Consider the following 19,810-nt stretch of genomic DNA (forward strand, 5'->3'; position numbering starts at 1 on the left):
TTTTCTATTTTTAAAAAATCACCTCCATCTCACAGATGGTGAAACAGTCTCAGAGAGCTGAAGTGACTTACTTCCTTGCTCACGTTCACACACAGAGAGACCACTGTGGAACGAGCTAGTGCCCCTGCATGCAGAGGGAGGCCTGTATAGATGCACATGCATTATAGCAATGCAATTTGAATTTGAATCCTAATTCCACCACCTACTCGCTGTGTGACCCTGGGCCAGTTTACTAACCACTCTGTCTCTCTGTTTTCTCGTTGTTAAAATGAGGACAGGAATATCTTCCTCTAAGAACTGTTTAAAGGGTAAAATGAGGAAATGCATGCCGAATGTTTATCACAGTGGCCGGCAGAGAGTAACTGCTTAATGGTTGTTGTATCATCATCATCAGTTCAGTCTCAGAATCAGGATTGTTTCTCCTGAAGTGCACGGGGCTGGCCCCAGGCTGTAAGAAGGCTTGAGCAGAGAGGTGGGCTGGGCCTTGCCCTATAGGGGACAGGCCTGGGTGGCAGAGCTGTGGGCCGGCCTTGCTGTAGTGACTCCGGCCCAGGCAGCTAGCCTCTGCTCAGAGCAGGAGCTGGCCGTCCCTGTAGGACCCAAGGAAGAGTCGCTCACCTTGCCCAATTCTATGCCTTGCCTGAGAGTTGGAGAGTCATAGACTTATTGGGCTAGCCCATCCATTTGAGGCCATACTGGCCAACCTTCCATTCTGCCCTGAGAAATCAAAGGCCCAGCAAGTAAAAGAGACTCAGTTCCACAGAAATAGCCCTGAACTGGGAGTCAGCAGGTCCATACTAGGGTCCTACTTCTGACACTGCCTTGTTGTGTGACCTGCAGCAAATCCGTCCCCCTTTCTGGGCTTCCATGTCCCCATCGGTGAATGGGTGGGATTGGACAACACTGCCACTAATGTACTCTGAGCACTGACATTTTACCTTGTGTTCTGGGCCCACTACCAAACCTCAAGGGTCCAGGGAAAGACTTGAACCCAAAGAGATGGAGTGTGGGTTGAGGAGTGAGGCAGTAAATGGGAGAAGGTCCCCAACTATGTACTCAGGCCCCACTGGGGTGACTTCACCTTGTCTATTTAGATAAAGATTCATTCATTTGTTCGTTCAGTTAATAGCACTTACGGAGCATCAGGTGCCATAGGATCAGAGTTTGTTACGAGATTTGAATGATGACCTTCCTAGTGGCACTTGATCTGAGCCAGAAGCTCAGGTTCAAGCCTTGACTCTGCCTCTTAGTGGTTGCGTGAGGTTGTGAAGTCATTTCTGCTCCCTGAGACTCAGGTTCCTATAAAATGGGGATAATCAGTCCTACCTCAGAGCGATTGAGAGGATTTACTGAGATATAGGATGTAAAGCTTTTGGTACAGTGCCAGGCACATAGTGGGTACCTTAAAAAAATGATAGAAAAAAGCAACATGTTCTTGAGTTTGGATACCAGCTCAACCACTTACCAGTCATTTGATCATAGGCAAGTGACTGAAGTCTCTGAAGCTAAATTTCCTCATCTGAAAAATGGTAATAATAATGATCTTAAAGGAGAGATGTGAAGATCGGAGAGGGGGGTTGTATGAACTAACTGAGGACACATCAGTAGGGCCTGTAGCTCAGTGTCTGGCACACAGGAGGTGCTCAGGGGCTAGCCTTTCATTGTCCTGCTCCGAACTTCTCTCTTTGCTGCAGGAATGAGCTGAAGGATACAGCTTAGGTCTATTTTTGGCCTGTGCCAGCCCAGCTCATAAAAATACAATCATGCTCCTTGTCAGCACTTCTGCACTTTTATTTATTGTTCCTGCCAATCCTGGGGCCTCTCCATGTGGGAACCTCTTCATTATTGATAATCCTGGGAAGTAGTAATTTAAATTTTTATGATCTGTACTTTGCACCATCTGAACCACCACGTATTATCTGGCCTTGCCAGCAAAGGGGGAATATATCCAGATGAGGGGTGCTTTCGGGATGAATAATTTATCCCATTTTCACAATGCCAATTATGTTAAATTATGTTCTTCATATCAGCTGCTGACCGAACAATGGGGACTGATGTATTGATATGAAAAGAAAACAAATTTATTTCTTTGCCCATATCCACAATGATATTTGAAAACCTGGAGTTTCATTCTCCCAAGTATCTATGAAACCCCACTTTTAATAATAACAAGAGTAGAAAGAATTTTTTCCTCCCCTCTCTCCACTTTTTCCTCCCATTTCTGTTATTAATCAAGGAGCTCAGGGCTCTGTTTTCCTCCATTTTTTTTTTTCAACTGCAGAAAATAGAGCCTTTCTTTGCAAATTTATTTTCTCTTCTCTCTCTTTCTTTGCACATGCAAGCTGATTCCTCCAAGGTACAATTAATAACGATTGGCTAACATTTCTTATGCTTTCCCCTTCATAGTACTAAAAAAATTGACTGGTACTATATCTCCTTTTATAGAAGGGAATTGTTTCTGGCTCCAGTCAATGGGAACAGCACACCACGCTTCATGACATGCCCAATAGCTGGTTGATTCCCGTAACTGTAGGGCTGGTTTTTCCTGCTCTCTACATCTCTCCAGTGTATCTTCACTGTGCCAGAGGCTTCTCCTCTCCCTGTAATGCACACCTGGAAAGCCATTCTCTGGTTTATAATCCTTCCTCAGTTCCTCACTGTTCTCAAGTTCATCTTCAAGATGCTAGGCATGGCATTCAGAGCCTCTGTTTACCGCTCACTTCACCTGCTCTGTTCCCTGGCCACTCAAAACTACCTCTTTGTGGTTTTCCCAGGTCCAGCCTCCTGGATGTCTTCTGAATGTTTGCTGGTTTATGATGCTCTCTTGTTCTAGAAATCTCTTTTTGTTTGGGTTTGGGGAGGCAAGGATGGAAACAAGGAAGCTGTCAGAGCAAAAGTTCGCGGAGAGAGAATGATGCTCTGGATTAGGGTGTTGGCAGTGTAACTGGACGAATGGGTTTATTTGAGGGAAATTTTCGAGGAAGCAGGAGCTGGTGATTGCAATGGATTTGGAGACTGAAGGGAAGGGAGGGATCATGAGAGATTCCTGTATATGACTCGACATGAACAATGGCATATCATGCTGCTATTTTCTTAGCTGGCGATTACACGGGGAAGAGAATGTTGAGGGCAAGATGGTTGGGGAAGGTGGGTCAGGGAACCCAAGTGCTTTGCTGTGGACATGGTAAATTTATGTGTGTCTATCCAAGGGCAAATGTCCAGTAGGGTAATCTGAGTGCTGGGTGGGGTCCGAATTGGAGATGTAAATTTGAGAGTTATGAGAATAAAGATGGACTTGGAAATGATGGGAGTAAGAACACTCAGAAGGGACTTGTAGGAAGGAAGCATGCCCATGACCTAGCCCTGAGAGATTCTAACATTGAGAAGTCAAGCAGAGCGGGAGGAGACTGTGGAGGGCTGGTCAGTGAGGAGGGAGAAGACTGTGGACCCGGGAGGAGGACTTTTAAGGAGGAGTGAGTGGTCAAAGAATATTACTGAGAGGTCAAAGAAGATGAGGCCAGAGGACTGCCCATTTGTTCCAGGCAAATGGGCAAAGACCTGCTTTTGACATGGAGAAGGGGTTCTAATGAGCTAACACTTCCTTAGGGGCAAAGGTAAAATATTACCTGGGTTGCTTTTGGAGAAAATATGGTATAGCTGAAGAGAGGAGAAGATGACTGAGGACTGACACAGGGTCAGTCAACCTGTCTGTTAGCCTAGTTTGAGCTCAGTGGTTTGAGAAGTGTTCTGAAGCCAAAAGAAGTGTTTTCATTAGAAACTCACTCAGGGCATAAGCAACATCTCATAGGGGTTCAGGGCAAAGTAGTATATGGATTTGAAGGAGGGCTATGACCCCAACTCTGCCTAAACTCAGCATCACTCCTGCAAATGGTAAATGGCATGTTGAATATATATATTTATTCAGGTAATATATAAATTATTTTATATATATTGAACTTGATATAAATGAAATCACACAGGACATAAAAAAATACTTTTTTGCATCAGATTCCTTTAGTTCAATATAATGTCTGTGAGAGTCACCCATGTCTATGTAGCATTGCTGTGTAGCATTCCATCTTATGAATAAACCACAATTTATCCATTCTCCTGTTAATAGACATTTGGGTTATTCTCAGTTTCGTGCTATTATGAAAAAAGTGGCTATGACCATTTTTGTGTGTATCTTTTGGTGGATTCATCACATTTTGAGGTGATTTTTTGCTGGTGCCAAGAAAATCTATTGGTTTTGTTATACTTATTTAGTACTTGACCATCTTACTAAATTCGAATAGCTTTTCAGTTCACTTTTTCTTGGAACACATTTCTATTAGATAGAAAGCTTTTCACCTCAAGTACTAGAAAACACAACCTAAATTGGATTAAGGTTCAAAGAGTATATATTTGTCCCTCTCCCCACCCCCATGACTGCAGGGTACAGCATGGGTCTGGTTTCAGGCAAGGTGTGATCCAGAGGACAGGGTGTCATCAGGGCTCATCTCCACTTCTCCGGGTTCCTCTTGGCTCTGCCCTCTTTTGTATGCTGCCTTTGACCTCATCCTGGCTCCTCCCCATAGTAGCAACAGTTGTTTCAGCAGTTTCAGGACTAAGTCCTCATCACACCATCCAGAGGAAGAACATGTTCTTTAGGGAACACTCATGAAGAGCAAGGAGGTGTCTTCCCGTAAGTTCCCAGTCAGTATTGCCTCATATCTCTTTGATTCAAGTTAGGTAACATGCCCATCTCTGAGCCAATCAAATTTTGTGATCAGTAGAATAATATGCTCTGATTGGTTTAACCTAATTAGAGTCCATCCCTGCCATCAAGGAAGGCATCAATTCCACCAAACCACATGGCTGCCACATGGGACAGGGGTGAGTTCTTGAAAGCAATATCGGGCAGTGGGGGGGGGGTTTGATTGAAGAAGGAAATGGATGTTAGAGAAGCAACCACAAAATATTTATTATGACAATTAGAATGATATTGGCTGTAATGGTTATTCATTGTCTCATTCCAACAGTAATATTTGTTTAGTTTTGTCTCCTATCTCAACATGTTGGCCACTGCATGAGGTCTTTAAAATTTACATGGAATGATATAAATGGTTTAGGGCTTTTTGAGAAGTTTTGGGAAAGGTGTTTATAAAAATAAAGGGGCAGAGGGAAAGACTAAGAAACAAATGCTTCTTAACACTTGATGTGTTATGCTTGAGACCAGTCTGATGGCTAAGGATCTAGAAATGAAGGACTCAAGCTAAGAGATGGTTGAGATGGACCTGGCAATGTGGGAAGACATATTAGTTTTCTGTTGCTATGTAACAAATTATCAAAGCTTTAGTGGCTCAAAACAACACAAGTTTATTATCTCACAGTTTATATAGGTCAGAAGTTCAGGCACAGTTTAGAGGGGTTCTGTGCTCGGGGGTCTCATGGGTCTGAAATCAAGCTGTTAGCTAGGCTGCATTCTCATCTGGTTCTTGAGGTCCTTTTCCAAGCTCATTCAGGTTGTTGGCAGAATTCAGTTACTTGTGGTTGTAGGACTGAAGTCCCCATTTTCTTGAGTGACCTGGCTGTTGATCGGGGTCATTTTCAATTCCTAGAGTCCACCCTCAGGTACTAGCTGCATGGCCCTCTCACAACATGTTGACTTACTTTTTCAAGGCCAGCAGGAGAATCTCTCTCCAGTCTGCTGTGACCGAGTTTGCATAGCATACTCATGGGAGTGACTATGCCATCATATTCACAGGTCCTGTCCTCACTCTTGAGGGAGGAGATTATACAGTGCATGTACACGGGGGTGGGAAGCTTGGGGACCATCTTAGAATGCTGTCTATCATAAAAGACAAAGGCAGTTATTGCCCTAAGGCTTATAGGTCACATGGCATACTGACCAGGAAATTCACTATCTTAGAAATAAACATTGAGATGTATTATAATATATTTATATATATACATACAGACATTAGATATATACACACACACAACATGGGGAATTGGGAGAAGAAACTATAATTCCCAGTTTGTGAATATTTCTAAAAATGTGGATTCAGAGAAATGATCAGACATCTAAATTTTCAATATACTTCATAGCCTGTCAGGTGATTTTTTGCTGGTGCCAAGAAAATTTATTGGTTTTGTTATACATATTTAGTACTTGACCATCTTACTAAATTCGAATAGCTTTTGAGTTCATTTTTTGATCTAGTGATATTCCAAATATTTTTAATCATTACAATTTGTAGAATATCTTTTAAGTTCACAAAGCACCTGCACATACATTATTTCATTTGGCCCTTCCCAGAACGCTGTGAGTTTCTAATAGAAACACTTAGCCTGTGAACCGTGCCTTGGCATTTACTCTTACATTTATATTAGCTCTTAACTCTCACTAACACACTGAAGTTCACATGACACCAAAACAGTCAAATGTGTTGATTACATGCTATTTTACACTTTTGTTTATTTGACCATGTGGTTCACTTTGCATAAAATATCTTGTCTTGTTCACCCAAGAAACTTCTATTCACCCTTGAAACCTCCTTTTTTTTCAGACCATGCTTGGACAGTATTGTTCTTGAGAAATCCTTGCCTTGCTCTCGAAGGACTGGATAGGGAGGACCTGCAGGCTGACAGGTGCAAGCAAGGCCCGATTCCATATCTGCCTCAGACATCTATTGGAAGAACATTTGGCAGCACTCAGAGGCAGTGTTCAAAAAAACATTGTTATTGAATGAACGGTCTGAGTGCTTAACTTACATTAACTCATTTAAGCCTCCTAACAACCCAACCAGGTAGTGATGGTTATTTTCCCATTTAATAGATGAGAAAACTAAGACACAGAAGGCGTAGTGCTTGAGCCAGGATTCAAACCCAAAGCACAATGTTTCATCTCCCTACAATATTGACAGTACCAGTATTTGCCCCACAGCACAGAATTAAGTGAGATAGTGCATGTCAAGTGCTCAGTGTCTGCTGTATAGTAAATTTGCAAAGCATGAGGGACATTTTTATTATTTGTGGCAAAGAAGCTTCTGCTTTCCTATTCTTTGGAACAGGAGATAGAAAAAAATAAAAAGAACATTCCCCACCCCACTCCCCTGCAAAACCCTCATCCTTGTTTAGCTGTACCATTTCTTTAAGGAAGCCAGGGCTCACTTTTTAATATTTGGAGGAGCAGAATCCAAAGGGGGCGGGGCACAACAACAGAATTTACATTTGCAAATGAGTTCTAAATGTCAGGGAAGGAGTGATGTTCTAGATGGGCTGGGACCCAGATCCTCCTTAACTAACATATTTAAGTGCCACACCGTAGATGTTCAACAGTAGTAGTTCCTTCCCCCATCCTTTCCTTTTTGAGCTATATTTTGTCCATGGTATGCCTCACAGACCTTAAAGAAAATTCTTCATAGAAGAATTCTTGCAGGAGTACATACACTTGACTATTGTCTCTAGGAAAACTTGATAAAAGTTTTCAGTGAAAATTTGGTTAAGCGCTAATGAGAAGAATGATCATAGTTAGAAGATTGCTTCCTTTGAGCTGTGTGACCTTGGACCAGTGACTTGACAGCTCTGTGCTTCAGTTTTCCTTTCAGGAGAATGGAAATAGCAGTGGTATGTAGATAAAGTATATGGAGAGCTTGATCTAGCTCTGGCACATAATAAATTATTCCAAAAGTATTGCCCACTCTCATCTCACTCAACCGTCAAAACAGCCTTGTTAACTAGGGGTTATGATTATGATTATTGCCCATATTTTACAGCTGAGGCACCGAGACTCAGACAGCTTCTGTGTTACCTATGACACTGTGACACTCGGCAATAGTTTTTATCTGTCAAGTTTCTTTTTTCTTCCACTTTGCCTACACAGTGGGATGGAGTTCCATAAATGTCTTGGCAGGTTGACAGCTTATCTTGAAATGATATTAACCACCTCTGCAAAATATTCAGACTTCAGAAAAATAAGATGATACAATAGATTCAGTAGACCTTTATGTTTTTCTTTGTGGAAGTCCCTAAATGAAACTGGAATTAAGTATATGTGCAAAAGTTTTGCTACAAGATGTTCATCATAACTTGTTTATATACCCTGAACTGTGGAAACAACCTACGTGTTCAACCATCAAGATTGGTTAGATTAATTGTGGTATATGCATACAATGAAATATTAAGCTACATCAAAAGGCAAAATGAAATCATGTATTTTTCTACATGGAGAAAACGTTAGTAGAGTGTTTTGTGATAAAATGAAGTATGAATCCGTTTCATAAAAGTATATATTTGCATAAATAGCAAATACATATGCAGAATATGTGCATATACATGCATATAAAAACTTCTGGAAAGGTGCGACCAAAATTGTTACCTATGGCTGTCTGTTGGAATTGGAAAGTATTATGGGTAATTTGAATTTTCTATTTTCTTGTGTTTGCGTGGGAGGCTCTTTATTTTCTGATCTTTATGCAATATACAGTAAATTCTAGTTACTAAAAAAAAGGAACAGAAAAGTCTTTCAAGTCTCTATGCATGCTAACACTGGTTGAACATTTCAGGTGATTGTGAAGACAAGAACGGAATATCAGCCTGAACAGAAGAACAAAGGGAAGTTCCGGGTGCCGAAAATCGCTGAATTTACGGTCAGTGTCTTGATGGTGTAACAGAAAGTGTGGGTCACTGAGTCGAATCAAATAACTAAAGCTCTGCCTCTTGAGGACAAGTTATCCTCTCTCCTACTCCGAAATGTTCAGACAATTTGATGATAAATGTGTCTCATTTCTTCTTTTTCCTCCTGTCCCTGTCTCTCTGCCTTTCCATCACAATCTTCAGGAAATGTGATAGAAATGTATAAAGAAACTCAAATTTTAGACATTGGTCGATTGCAACAAATACAAAAAAGACAAAGGGAGAGAAAAGTTGACTTCTTAGTGGTAAAAACCGCATGGTTGATTTTCTATTTATTGGTGGCCGAGTCATTAGGAGAACTGATGAATATATATCACTGTGATGAATTGCGTGAAAGAGCCATGAAGCCTGCTCTGTGAGGATGTATGGAGGAAGCCCAGGGAAGTACCCTGGGGAAGTCACTTAGGTGGCTAAGGAGAGCACAGCTTGTGCAAAGGCCCTGAGGCTGGAGGGAAGTTGAACCCAACATTGAATAGGAATAAGGGCAGTGAAGCTCAGCTCTAGGAGGGGTGTGGGGACCAGAGAGAGATGAGGTATGAAAAGTGGGCAGAGGGCAGACAGTCCCAGACATTGTAGGCTGTATGGAGGAATTATTATTTTAGACCAGAAGCATGAAAGAAAGCCCAAAGGACTTCAAGAAGAGGAAGGATATGATTAAACTAGGTTTTTGGAAAAAACATGCTGGCTTTTACATGAGTAATAGAGGGAGGGTGGGGAGACTGCTGGGTTACTGCAAGTAAAAAAACAATAGTGGCTTAGCAAAGGAAGGTGAGTGGATAGAGGCCTTAAAGATACTTAGGAGGCAATATCAGCCATGGAGGCAGTAGAAGAAGTGGTTCTGTGGATGGATACTGAAGCAGTCTGGCTGGGTTTGAGCCCTGTTTCCACCTCATACCAGCCATGTGGCCACAAGCTAGTCGATAAACCTCATTTATCAAATGGCGATAATAGAAGGTTACTGTGAGAATGAAATATGGGATACATGCAAAGCACTTGGATCTATACATGATAAGTGCATGATTAATAGTAACTATTTTGTATCAACTGTGGCTGAGGGCTTTGGAAGTGAAAACAGCCCTTGGTTGGTTGTCTGTATGTATTTGTATAATACATACTTGGTTGGAGTATGTATTATACATGGATAAACATATTGGTCCGTTTCTGTCCCTATCTTTCTCCCTGCTACATGTGTCAGAGCAGCTGGGTGTGTGAGCCTGGGAGGGAATCTGGCACCTCTGGGTACATCCCCCCAGAATGTGGGACTTCCCTGGATGTTGACCCCCTCTTTGAGGGCAGGGATTGCTTTTATTTTTGGCTGTAGCTTTAGTGTCTGGCACACAGCATGGGCCCAGTGAACGCTGACCTGGCCTGAACTGCATGCAGGTATCTGCAAGAACCAGCAGGTAGATGTGAGGGGAGGGTGGGAGTATCTTGGTGCATAATGTAAGGGCATCAGGCCAGGGAGTAAAGCTGAGCTGTCCTCCTGGCAGCAGAGATCATCAGAAGTATGCCCAGATTCATGCTCCAAAATGTTTATTGCAGTGTTATTTGTAAAATCGAAGCATTGGAAACAATGCTAGATTTTCAGCAGCTTTCTCATGATTCCATATGTAAGACCACATGCATAAGATGGATTGTTTCAACAGTTTCTTAGGAATCACTTTTGTGGGGAGAGTACTTAGTTTACTCTGAATTATGGGCTTATGAGATATTTTCATCTTACTTTTACTTTCTCAATTTTACACGAGCATGAATTGTTACAATAATCAGAAAAAAATTAGAATATTTTAAAAATTTGCTCTTTTTACCAAATAGAGTGTTACAGTTTTTGATGGAATTATTCCTTATTTAGCAATCATTTAAAATGATGGTTATGAAAACATGCAATAATTTGGGCAAATACTTCATAGAGGAAGCTGAGTGAAAAAAGCAGAGATTAAAATTGTATGTTTTCTATGGTTGGAACTATGAAAAAAACCACAAGTATACAGAGGAAAAAGGACACGGAAAGAAATGTCTCAAAATGTCATCTGTGGCTGTGTTATCAGCCGTGGTGTTGGACCATGTTGTCATTGGTTTTTTTTTTTCCTCTTTGTTGGCAACTTTTGGTGATGTGGCTATTTTATCATATTTGCTGCCCACGAGTCCCTGAGAAGCTGATATAATCCCCTGTTTTTTTCAAGGGGAACTATGGCTCAGAGCAGTGATGCGACCTGCTCACCCACTAGCAAGTGGCAGGGCCAGTGCTGAGAGCTGGCTCCCTGCCTTTCTGTTCATCTGTGCCGCCTGCTGTAGGTAACTATGGGTTAGAACAGAAACGAGTCAGCCAAGAGAAAATGAGTGGCTTGTCAGGGTCCAGGGCCTGAGGAAGCGCCCCACGCAGCTTGACTCAGTTGGCCCTGGGGGTTGGGAAGAAAGGGCGTTGGGGTTTGGGGGCAGCCCTTTGTCAGCACTGACTGTCAGGGGTGGGCGGAGGGCCCTGCCGCTTGGAACACAACGGGAGGAATGGAGCAAAATTGTTTGCTTTTGTAGAGCTGTGAGCATTTATTAGCCTGGCTTTGCACTTCCTTAAAGAGAGCTCCCCCTGGGCCGCGTGGAGGACGCATCCGCTGGGGTGAAGGTGGGTGCAGCGCACTAGGAAGGAGGTTGTGCTGGCCATTAAGAAGAGTCTGAGGGTCTGCGCTGTCAGCTGCAGTGGGACTTGGGGGTCCAGCTGGGCTGTTACGGAGGTGGAATTGTTCCTGGTTGGAGAAAGGGGCATCAGGGGCTCCTCCGTGTTTGGCTTGGCTGACTGAGCCAGGGGGGATGCTGTCCACCGGGTAGGAGGTGGGGGACCGGGAGTGGGAGACGCATTGAGTGGGAGGTGCCTGGGGACCATGGGAGGGGCGGGGCAGAGGCACTCTGGCCACCCTAGGATGTAACGGGTCTGGAGCTCAGGGTGGAAATTTCGGCTAGACCACAGGGGCTGGAAGTCAGAGAATTCCCAGTTCATCTTAGAAAACATAATGCTGGTAAACAGCGGCCGGGTTGCCCCTTCAGGATATTGCCTGTGGCAGAAGTAACCATGGGGATGGCAAAGATGCCTCCCTCCCTCATTCCAATATCTTCATGGAGGTGGAACAGCTTGCGAGTTCACATCTCAAATTTGACCTGGGGAGATCAGCTCATAACAATTCTCTATGAGAGAGAATGAGAGGAGAGAGCAGGGAGGGAGAGGCGAACTGAGAAAGATTGAAAGAATCGCCTGGAATTTTTTTTAACATGAAGGCTCTTGCAGTCATTGCCAAGGGCCACAGACTTGAGAGACCGTTCATCAGGTTTCTTTGAGAAGATGGGAGCGTGCAGAGAGAAGCCCCTCCTTCTTTCTTAGTCCTGGGAGCTGGAGGTTCTTCTAAAGCTGATTATGCTGTCGAAGGAGCTGGTGCATCCGGCCATGCCATCAGACCTGATTGTCCCCAGGCTCACCTGTGAGAAGGAACTGAGTCTTGCATTTGGAAGCTGTTTGTGCCAAGCTGATGAGAGGTATTCTAGGGAACACCTGCACTTTGGGGCTAGATTCACCTGGCAACTTGGGTCACACCGCTGTCACCTCTGAGCTTCATGACCTTGGGAAAATCCCTTCACCTCTCTGAGCTCCTGATTCCTCATCAGTAAACCGGGACACAATAGCACAAAGTGTAAGTCCTTGGCACACTCTAGTTCTCAATGAATGATCATTTTATTCTCTTCCTGTTCAGATCCCTTTCCTTCATCCTGGGTTCTTAGCTTGCTACCTAATTAGCTGAATTTTGTGTGTTGGTCGAGACAGATCTTGTCCTCCCTTTCCTGGCTTTTTCTCCGTGGGAACGTGGCTGGGAAAACCTGGAGGAACTGTTCTAAGTGTAGCCAGTTCAATGTCGGGATCCATGGGTGGCCTCTGGCTCTCTACAGTGACCTAGGGAGCTATCTCTTTGCCTCCTGGGGAGTGTAGGCAATATTTTTTGGTAGGCTACTTCTCAACACATCCATTATAAAATGAATAATCCTAGTACCTGTTAAAAATGCCTTTACATCCACTTTTTAGGCTAACAACAACCTTGTGTACTTGTTACTGTTATTATTATCCCCATTTTACAGACTAGGAAACTGATGCTCAAAGAAGTGAATTGTCTGACAAGGCCACGCAGCGAGGACGTGTCAGAACAGAATAAGAACCCAGCGCTATGGCTCCGTATCCCACTCTCTCTGCTACACCTGATGCCACCCTGCCATTGTCCTTGCCAAACTGTGGCCTGCCTGACTTCTTCCCTTCCTGCCCTTTCTCCCCTTTCTTCTTTGTCTTTATCAAATTTGCTCTGGGCTGGGCTGGATGCCTGTTGCTGGGAGACACACGGATATGCAAGACAAAATCCTTGCTCTGGAGGAGCTTGCAAAGGTGTGGATTAGACAAGAGTGTTCTGGCCAATTTCTTGGAATACTGTCCCTGTATGGTCACCTCCTCTGGGATGCCTCCCTTGATCCTCTGAGCTGGGTTTGGTGCCTCCTCTGGGCTCTGCAGATCATCTGGGGTTCTCGAATGCTGCTGTACTGTAACTGGCTACTCCGGCATCTTAAGCCCCCTCCAGCCTCTGGTCCCTGGAGGGTAGGGTCACACTGGCCCACTCACGTGTTCCTAGTTCCCAGAAGAGGGCCTGGCATAGAGTGGGTGGCACGTGTGCTGCAACTTGAGCCCCAGACTTTCGGGACCGCCTCAGTATTCATCCCCAATAACAGGTTGAGTCTGGGTTCAGGAAATCTGACTCTGGTGGCTGTGGCCTGGGTAAGCTCAGATTAGAGGGTGTCCGGGCACATGGGGAAAGATCCTGGGGGTGCCTGCACACCAGACCCTGAGCACAGCCAGCGGGGAGAATCCAGAATGGGAGGGAATGCGTTAGTGTAAAGGGATCAGAACCCACCATTCCTGTCAAGCAAATGGACGCATTAAAATAAAGCTGGTTGGGGAGAACTAGAAGTGAGAGGTTAGCAGTTTTCAAGGAGCTGGTGTCTGTGGGCTATTATTAAAAACAAGCGACGACAACAACAAGCCAACAAAACAAAAATAAACAAAAATCCAGTTGAAGCTTCAGGAGGCCTAATATTATAGGGTGTTGATTTTTCACTGTTCCATCCATTCACTGATCCACTCAACTTTCTGGGCCTGTGCTCTGCTCCTGACCTGACCTGTGATTGGCGCTTTATGTAAGCTATCCCACTGAATGATCCCAGCAAACTGGGCCGGCGAGACAGTCACCCCACTTGCAGGCGAGGCAAACAGGCTCAGAGAGGCTGGGAATTTTCCCAAGTTCCACGCCCAGGAGGCTGTGGGCCTGGGATGTACTCGCAGGTCCTAAGCAGGGGGCCGTGGCCGGGTGTAAGAGGTTAGGGAAGCTGCCGCCAGCGGAAGGGAGCCTGACTACCGGTGAATAGCTCCCGGGGGATGCTGCTGAGCCCGTCTACCTGGCAGACGTTTCTTTCCTTCCCTTCCTCTTCCACCCAGCCAGGGGTTGGGGGTGTTTGCACTCTGCCTCAGGCCTCAACTCTGCTCACAGTCCTTCTAACTCCAACATGGGAGAGACATGGCAAAACCTCAGAATCAGCCTCCCCGGTGGGGTGGGGGGGAGGCGGCCACATCTAACAGCCGGCAGAGCCCAGGCCCCTCTCCCTCCTGAGAGTCTCTGGTAACTGTGCTTTCTTCTCTGGTCTCTGTCCTCACCCATCATCTCCTGGCCCATCCTCCTTCTGGGTCCCTCTGCCTGCTTTCTCAGCCCCCCTCCTGCCCATTCTTCTCACCTCCCCAAAGGAGGACTCTTTCTGATGTGCATATCCTGCAAGGACACTGCCATCCTTCTAACCCTGCCATAGCTTCCATGGCTCACCTGCCTTCTCCCTGGCCTGCTCGAAGCCCTGGTCCTTCCCTCACGATACCACACTTCGTATGCCTCCCTGTCTTTGTTCGTGCCGTCCCTTCCCACTGGAATGCCTTTCCCACCTCCATCGTTGGGCAAACTCCCTATTCATCTCTCAGCACCCAACTCAAATGGCTCTGGCCTCTGAGGGCTTGCCTGCCTGCCTGCCCTTGCGCAGTCTGTCCTTCCTCCTCGGGATTCCTGCACCTGCTATATAACCCTCCAGCTATACAGTGTTGGCATCAACATTACCTGCTGTGTCTCCCACTGACTTGAGGCTGGGATGGTGTCTTCTTTATCTTTGCTCCCCAAGAACCTAGCCAGTGCCGGCCCACACTAGGCACCAAATGATGTCTTTAATAACTGAATGAACAGGTTAATGAGCAAACAAAAATACCTGGCTGATAGAAAACTACACATTGATAAATACCAGAGCTCTGGCTGCCTCATTTTCAATATCTTTATTTAAAATCGGGGCTCTATCTTTTGCTTCTAAGCTTCTTGCCGATGACACGTTCTCATAAATGTCCCCTTCCTGATGTCACATTCCCTGGGAGGTGAGACCTCATTTATAGCTTTGCCATTTGCTTCTACCAATTTTTCATCAAAACCCCAGGGGCTGCCCTCCGTTGGTGGGATTCTAATATTTGCTGACAGCAGCAAATGGAGATAAGCAATTTTACTTTATTATCTGTTGTCTTGGTTTTTATTGCCCTCTTTTTTTTTTTTTAACTTTTGAGGAACATTTAAGGTAAATTATTAAAAACACTGCCTGCTGGCTTAGGAGCAGAGCTATCATCTGGAACGGAAAGAATTTACATGTGAGTGCTTGGTGGAGAAAATCTGCAATAGTATTTGATGTTTATTATTGCACTTCTGGCTAGGGTTTTATCAGAAATCAGAATAAAGATGTAGGCCTATATTTATGGCTGGGTGCTTTCTCTTGGCCTCATGGAATTATACTATTAGAGTGACCTTCAAAAACATATATTATTGAGAACTGAAAAGCAAATGTGGCTTAATTTTTTTAACAAAAGCTTTCCCTGGGAGAGAAAACATCCGTGGTGCTATCTCAGGAGGAATGTGCTCAGGGTTTGGATGGGGGACTGGGAGATTCAATGACCACTCCACAGCGTAATGACTGGGGTGCTTTTATTGCCAGGTCCTCATTCTCATTGACTCAAACACTGGCAAATAAATGCTGTAATAAAGCAAGTCACTTGTTAATAAGTTTAGTGTAGATGGCTTCTAGAGTTTAGTGAATATTCTTATTTCCTATGGGACTCCTGTAGGAGTCGGCTGATTAAAAGTTTGCACACTGCTTGTTAAACTGTTGGCAGTTTGTAACCAACCATGGTGGGAGTATTTACACCATGGAACTGAGCAAACACTATAAATCATGCATCACCCCCCTTTCCCAGCCCAGGACGGTTTACCAGCACACTTGTGTGAAGGGCAGTATGGAAAAGGGGAAATACATGGGCTGGGGATTTGACACTGTGGGTGTGTACGAACTAAAGCAAGTCATTTCATCTCTCTGAACCTGTGTTTCCCAATCTGTAAAATGGGATAATGCTGTCTACATCATAGACCTGGCCTGAGGCCAAAATGAGATAACATAAGCCCCATGGTAGCTTGATAAATGTGAGCTGCCTCTTGTCGTTACGTGAGAGTTTCATTGCTGGGGAGCTGGTCATCCGGCTAGATGGAATGCTTCCACCCAGGGTGGGTCTCAGTGGGAAGCCACGCCTGGCTCCGTCTCACTAGGCCCTCTGTCTCAACTGATATTGCCCTGGCTCAGTTGTTCCTCCTTGCCCACCATTCCTGCCGGGTCAGCTTTTGACCTTCCAGCTTCATCCCATCTTCCCCTTTCTACCTGTTATGAAGTCAGAACGATCATCAGATCCTGCTTGAGAAACCTTTGATGGTTCCCCACTCCGACAGGCAACAACGTGAGGTTTCTGCGTGATATTGCAGGCTCTTCCAAAGGTGGTCCTTGCTGCTAGGCCCTCCACCATTCCTGTGTCCTCAGTGCTTCGGGCCTCTCATGGCTCTGTAAAACCACCATGCCCTTTCACCCCTCCAGGTCTTTGCCCGTGCAGTTTCCTCTGGCTCTATTGCCAGCCCACGTTTCCCGCCTTGTGAACCAGCTCAGATCTCACCTCCTCCAGAAACCTGTCCGTGATTCCCCAAGTCAATTTCTCATCTGGAGAATGTCCCGGCCTTTGCCTGCACCCACCACTGCTCTGAGATGCCACATTGGCTTCAACTAGAGTTCTCCTGCTACCTGGCTGGATTGCTGAAAGTAGTACAGAAGGTAGGGCTTCATAAAGGTTTCTCACATCCCATGTTGGGGTAATGAAAGGAAGATGCTTGTGGAAAGTAAAACAAGATTTAAAAAATTATTATTTGTAATTAATTAATAACAATAACTTCCATTTCACTGAGCTCCTATTATGTGCTGAGTAGTTTGCTGGTCATTTTCTATTTTATCTTTAACTCTTGAAGTAGGCGTTTTTTTTTTTTTGATAGCCAGGTGAGGAGACCAAGGGTCAGAGAGTTTAATTAAGGTATTCAAGGTCATGCAGCCAATAAGTGGCAAGAGTCAGGCTTTTCTGGACCAGAGGGGTATGTATGTCTATGGTATATATATGAGAGTATGTGTGTGTGTGTGTGTGTTCTTTTGTCTCTATCAGCTTCCAAATCAGGAAACCCTGTATGGGTACCCCATATGGGTAATTGGCTAACTTAAACTAAACTGAAAAGTGGTTGCTAGAATACTAAAATTTTGCTGCCTATCCCTGTTATTTGCCAAGCATTAGGCCAATTTTGCTTTGGCTCTCTTCTTTTTTCTCTTTAAATACGCTGTTTGGCCAAGTCCTAAATGCATTGATCCAAAAGAGAAGAGAGAAGCAAACATTTCCCAAGGAAGACATGCCATTTTCCTCATGGCTTGTCATGTGGCTTGTCTCACGGTCCCCTCACACAGTGGGCGGATTAATCTCCTGACTGTCTTGCTCTCTGGGCCTCTGCTGCTGCAATGTGTGATTATTTTAAACGGGATTAAAAAAAAAATTGATGATGTTTAAGCGCCTGGAACTGTCAGAGGAAGACAGGTCCTAACAAAGTGACTGTGTGGCTTTTCGTGTCACCACCATGTTCTATAATTATAAGAAAACTAGTCGTCATAGCAACTGCCACATAGGCCTGGCTTCCTCCTGGAGATGCTGGCAAGCTCCTCAGCTCTGTGATCCGAGCAGTTGCAGGCGGATCTGGTTCTCAGAGGGGATTCAGCTCTCACTTGGGCGATGATCATGAACACACTCTAAGACTCCACAACCTGAACTCAGTTTTACTATGCAATCTGACAGACCTGGGTTTGAATGCTGGTTCCAGAACTCAGTGGCTACGTGGGCAAGTCATCTCATTTGCATGAGCCTCAGTTTCCTCTTTAGTGACATGGGTATGCCAACGCCCACTTTGGAGGGTTGTTGTAATGATTGTGTTTAGGATGTGCCTGGCAGAGTGCCTGGCACACAGGCACTCTGATATATACTAGACGTCTTCCCATTCACCTCTTCATTGTGAACAAATGAAAGAAGAAAAATGCTAAATTAGAAAGGGATGGATGTTTTCATATTCTTTTATTATTATTATCATCATCATTATTGTTATTAACTTTGGTAGCATTTGTAGCTAGAAAAACAAGTTAGTAAATTGAAATTCTAGGCTGAGTCATGTATATCAGGGGGAGAACGAGAGAGATGAAAAGAGAGAAGAGAGAGAAAAAATAAATGAATATTCAGCTAGATGAAACTGATTTGATTTTTTTCCTTATCTTTTAAAAAAATTTTTATTTTGCATTGGATCAGAGTTGATTAACAATGTTGTGTTAGTTTCTGGTGTATAGCAAAGTGATTCATTTATATATATACGTGTATCCATTCTTTTTCAAATTCTTTTCCCATTTAGGTTATTACAGAATATTAAGCAGAGTTCCCTGTGCTATACAGTAGGTCCTTATTAGTTATCCATTTTAAATATAGGAGTGTGTACATGCCAATCCCACACTCCCAATCTATAACTTCCCCCCACCCTTCCGCCGGTAACCATAAGTTTGTTCTCTAAGTCTGTGAGTCTGTTTCTGTTTTGTAAATAAGTTCATTTGTATCATTTTTTGTTTTTAGATTCTGCATATAAGTGATATCATATGATATTTGTATTTCTCTGTCTGACTTACTTCACTTAATATGATAATCTCCATGTCCATCCCTGTGCAACTGATTTGATTTAAAATTCCTCCAACTTTTTTTTTTGGAAAATTGCATTTCTCTGAGGCTAAGAAAAAGACATCTGATCTCGGGACTTCCTGGCGGTCCAGTGGTTAAGACTCCGTGCTCCCAATGCAGGGGGCGTGGGTTCAATCCCCGGTCGGGGGAGCTAGGATCCCGCATGCTGCACGGTGTGGCCAAAAAATAAATTAAATAAAATAAACAGTAAAACTGGAGAAAAAGTTCAAAAAAAGCAAAAAGGAAATATATCTGATCTCTAAAAAAAAAATTCTAAAATGAGTAAGGAAACCTGGTTTCTGGTCTCAGTCTCAGAGTTTCCGTTTTCTCATCTGTAAAATGAGGAAGTTGGGTGGGACAGTCCCCAAGGGCTCTCCTGTCTGAGATGTCCTAAGACAGTGGTTCTCAATCAGGAATGATTTTGTTCCCCAGGGGACCTTTGGCAATGTCTGGAGACATTTATGGTTGTCACCATTCTGTGTGTGTGTTTGTATGTATATGTGGTACTGGTATCTAGTGGGTTAAGGTCAAGGATGCTGTGAAATATCCTATGATGCACAGGACAGCCCTCCACGATGAAGAATTATCCTACCTAAAATATCAATAGTGCCAAGACTGAGAAAATCTTGGCCTAGGATTTATCGCCATATTTATTTGTCTGAAAATAGGAATTACGTCCCACCACGACATGTCAGAGTTGTTGAGTATTCAGTTTCTTATCTTAGCCATCTCCTGGAGATTTGAAGCCCTAGAAAAATTAGTAAAGACAAAAGACCTCTCAAGGTCCTAAGGGACTTACTAAAATATGAGATGGTCACAGGAGGTGGGAAAAATTAATTCCTTTGAATTTTCTTTCCCCTTGGTACTGCCTAATTCTTAATGGATCAAAGGTGATTGTTCATGGGCAAAGTAAAATGT

The 19,810-nt window shown here is 44.0% G+C and overlaps 1 protein-coding gene across 1 annotated transcript in view; it reads left to right on the forward strand.

Moving 5' to 3' along the window:
* NSG2 (neuronal vesicle trafficking associated 2) overlaps positions 1–19,810 on the forward strand; it is a 54,251-nt gene that overhangs the window by 8,319 nt on the left and 26,122 nt on the right. Inside the window, exon 3 of the mRNA XM_036848214.1 lies at positions 8,550–8,633. Coding sequence (XP_036704109.1) covers positions 8,550–8,633 — 84 coding nt within the window. The remainder of the gene's footprint in view (positions 1–8,549; positions 8,634–19,810) is intronic.

This window comes from Balaenoptera musculus, chromosome 3 (genome assembly GCF_009873245.2).
Source record: "Balaenoptera musculus isolate JJ_BM4_2016_0621 chromosome 3, mBalMus1.pri.v3, whole genome shotgun sequence".
NCBI classification, from domain to species: domain Eukaryota; kingdom Metazoa; phylum Chordata; class Mammalia; order Artiodactyla; family Balaenopteridae; genus Balaenoptera; species Balaenoptera musculus.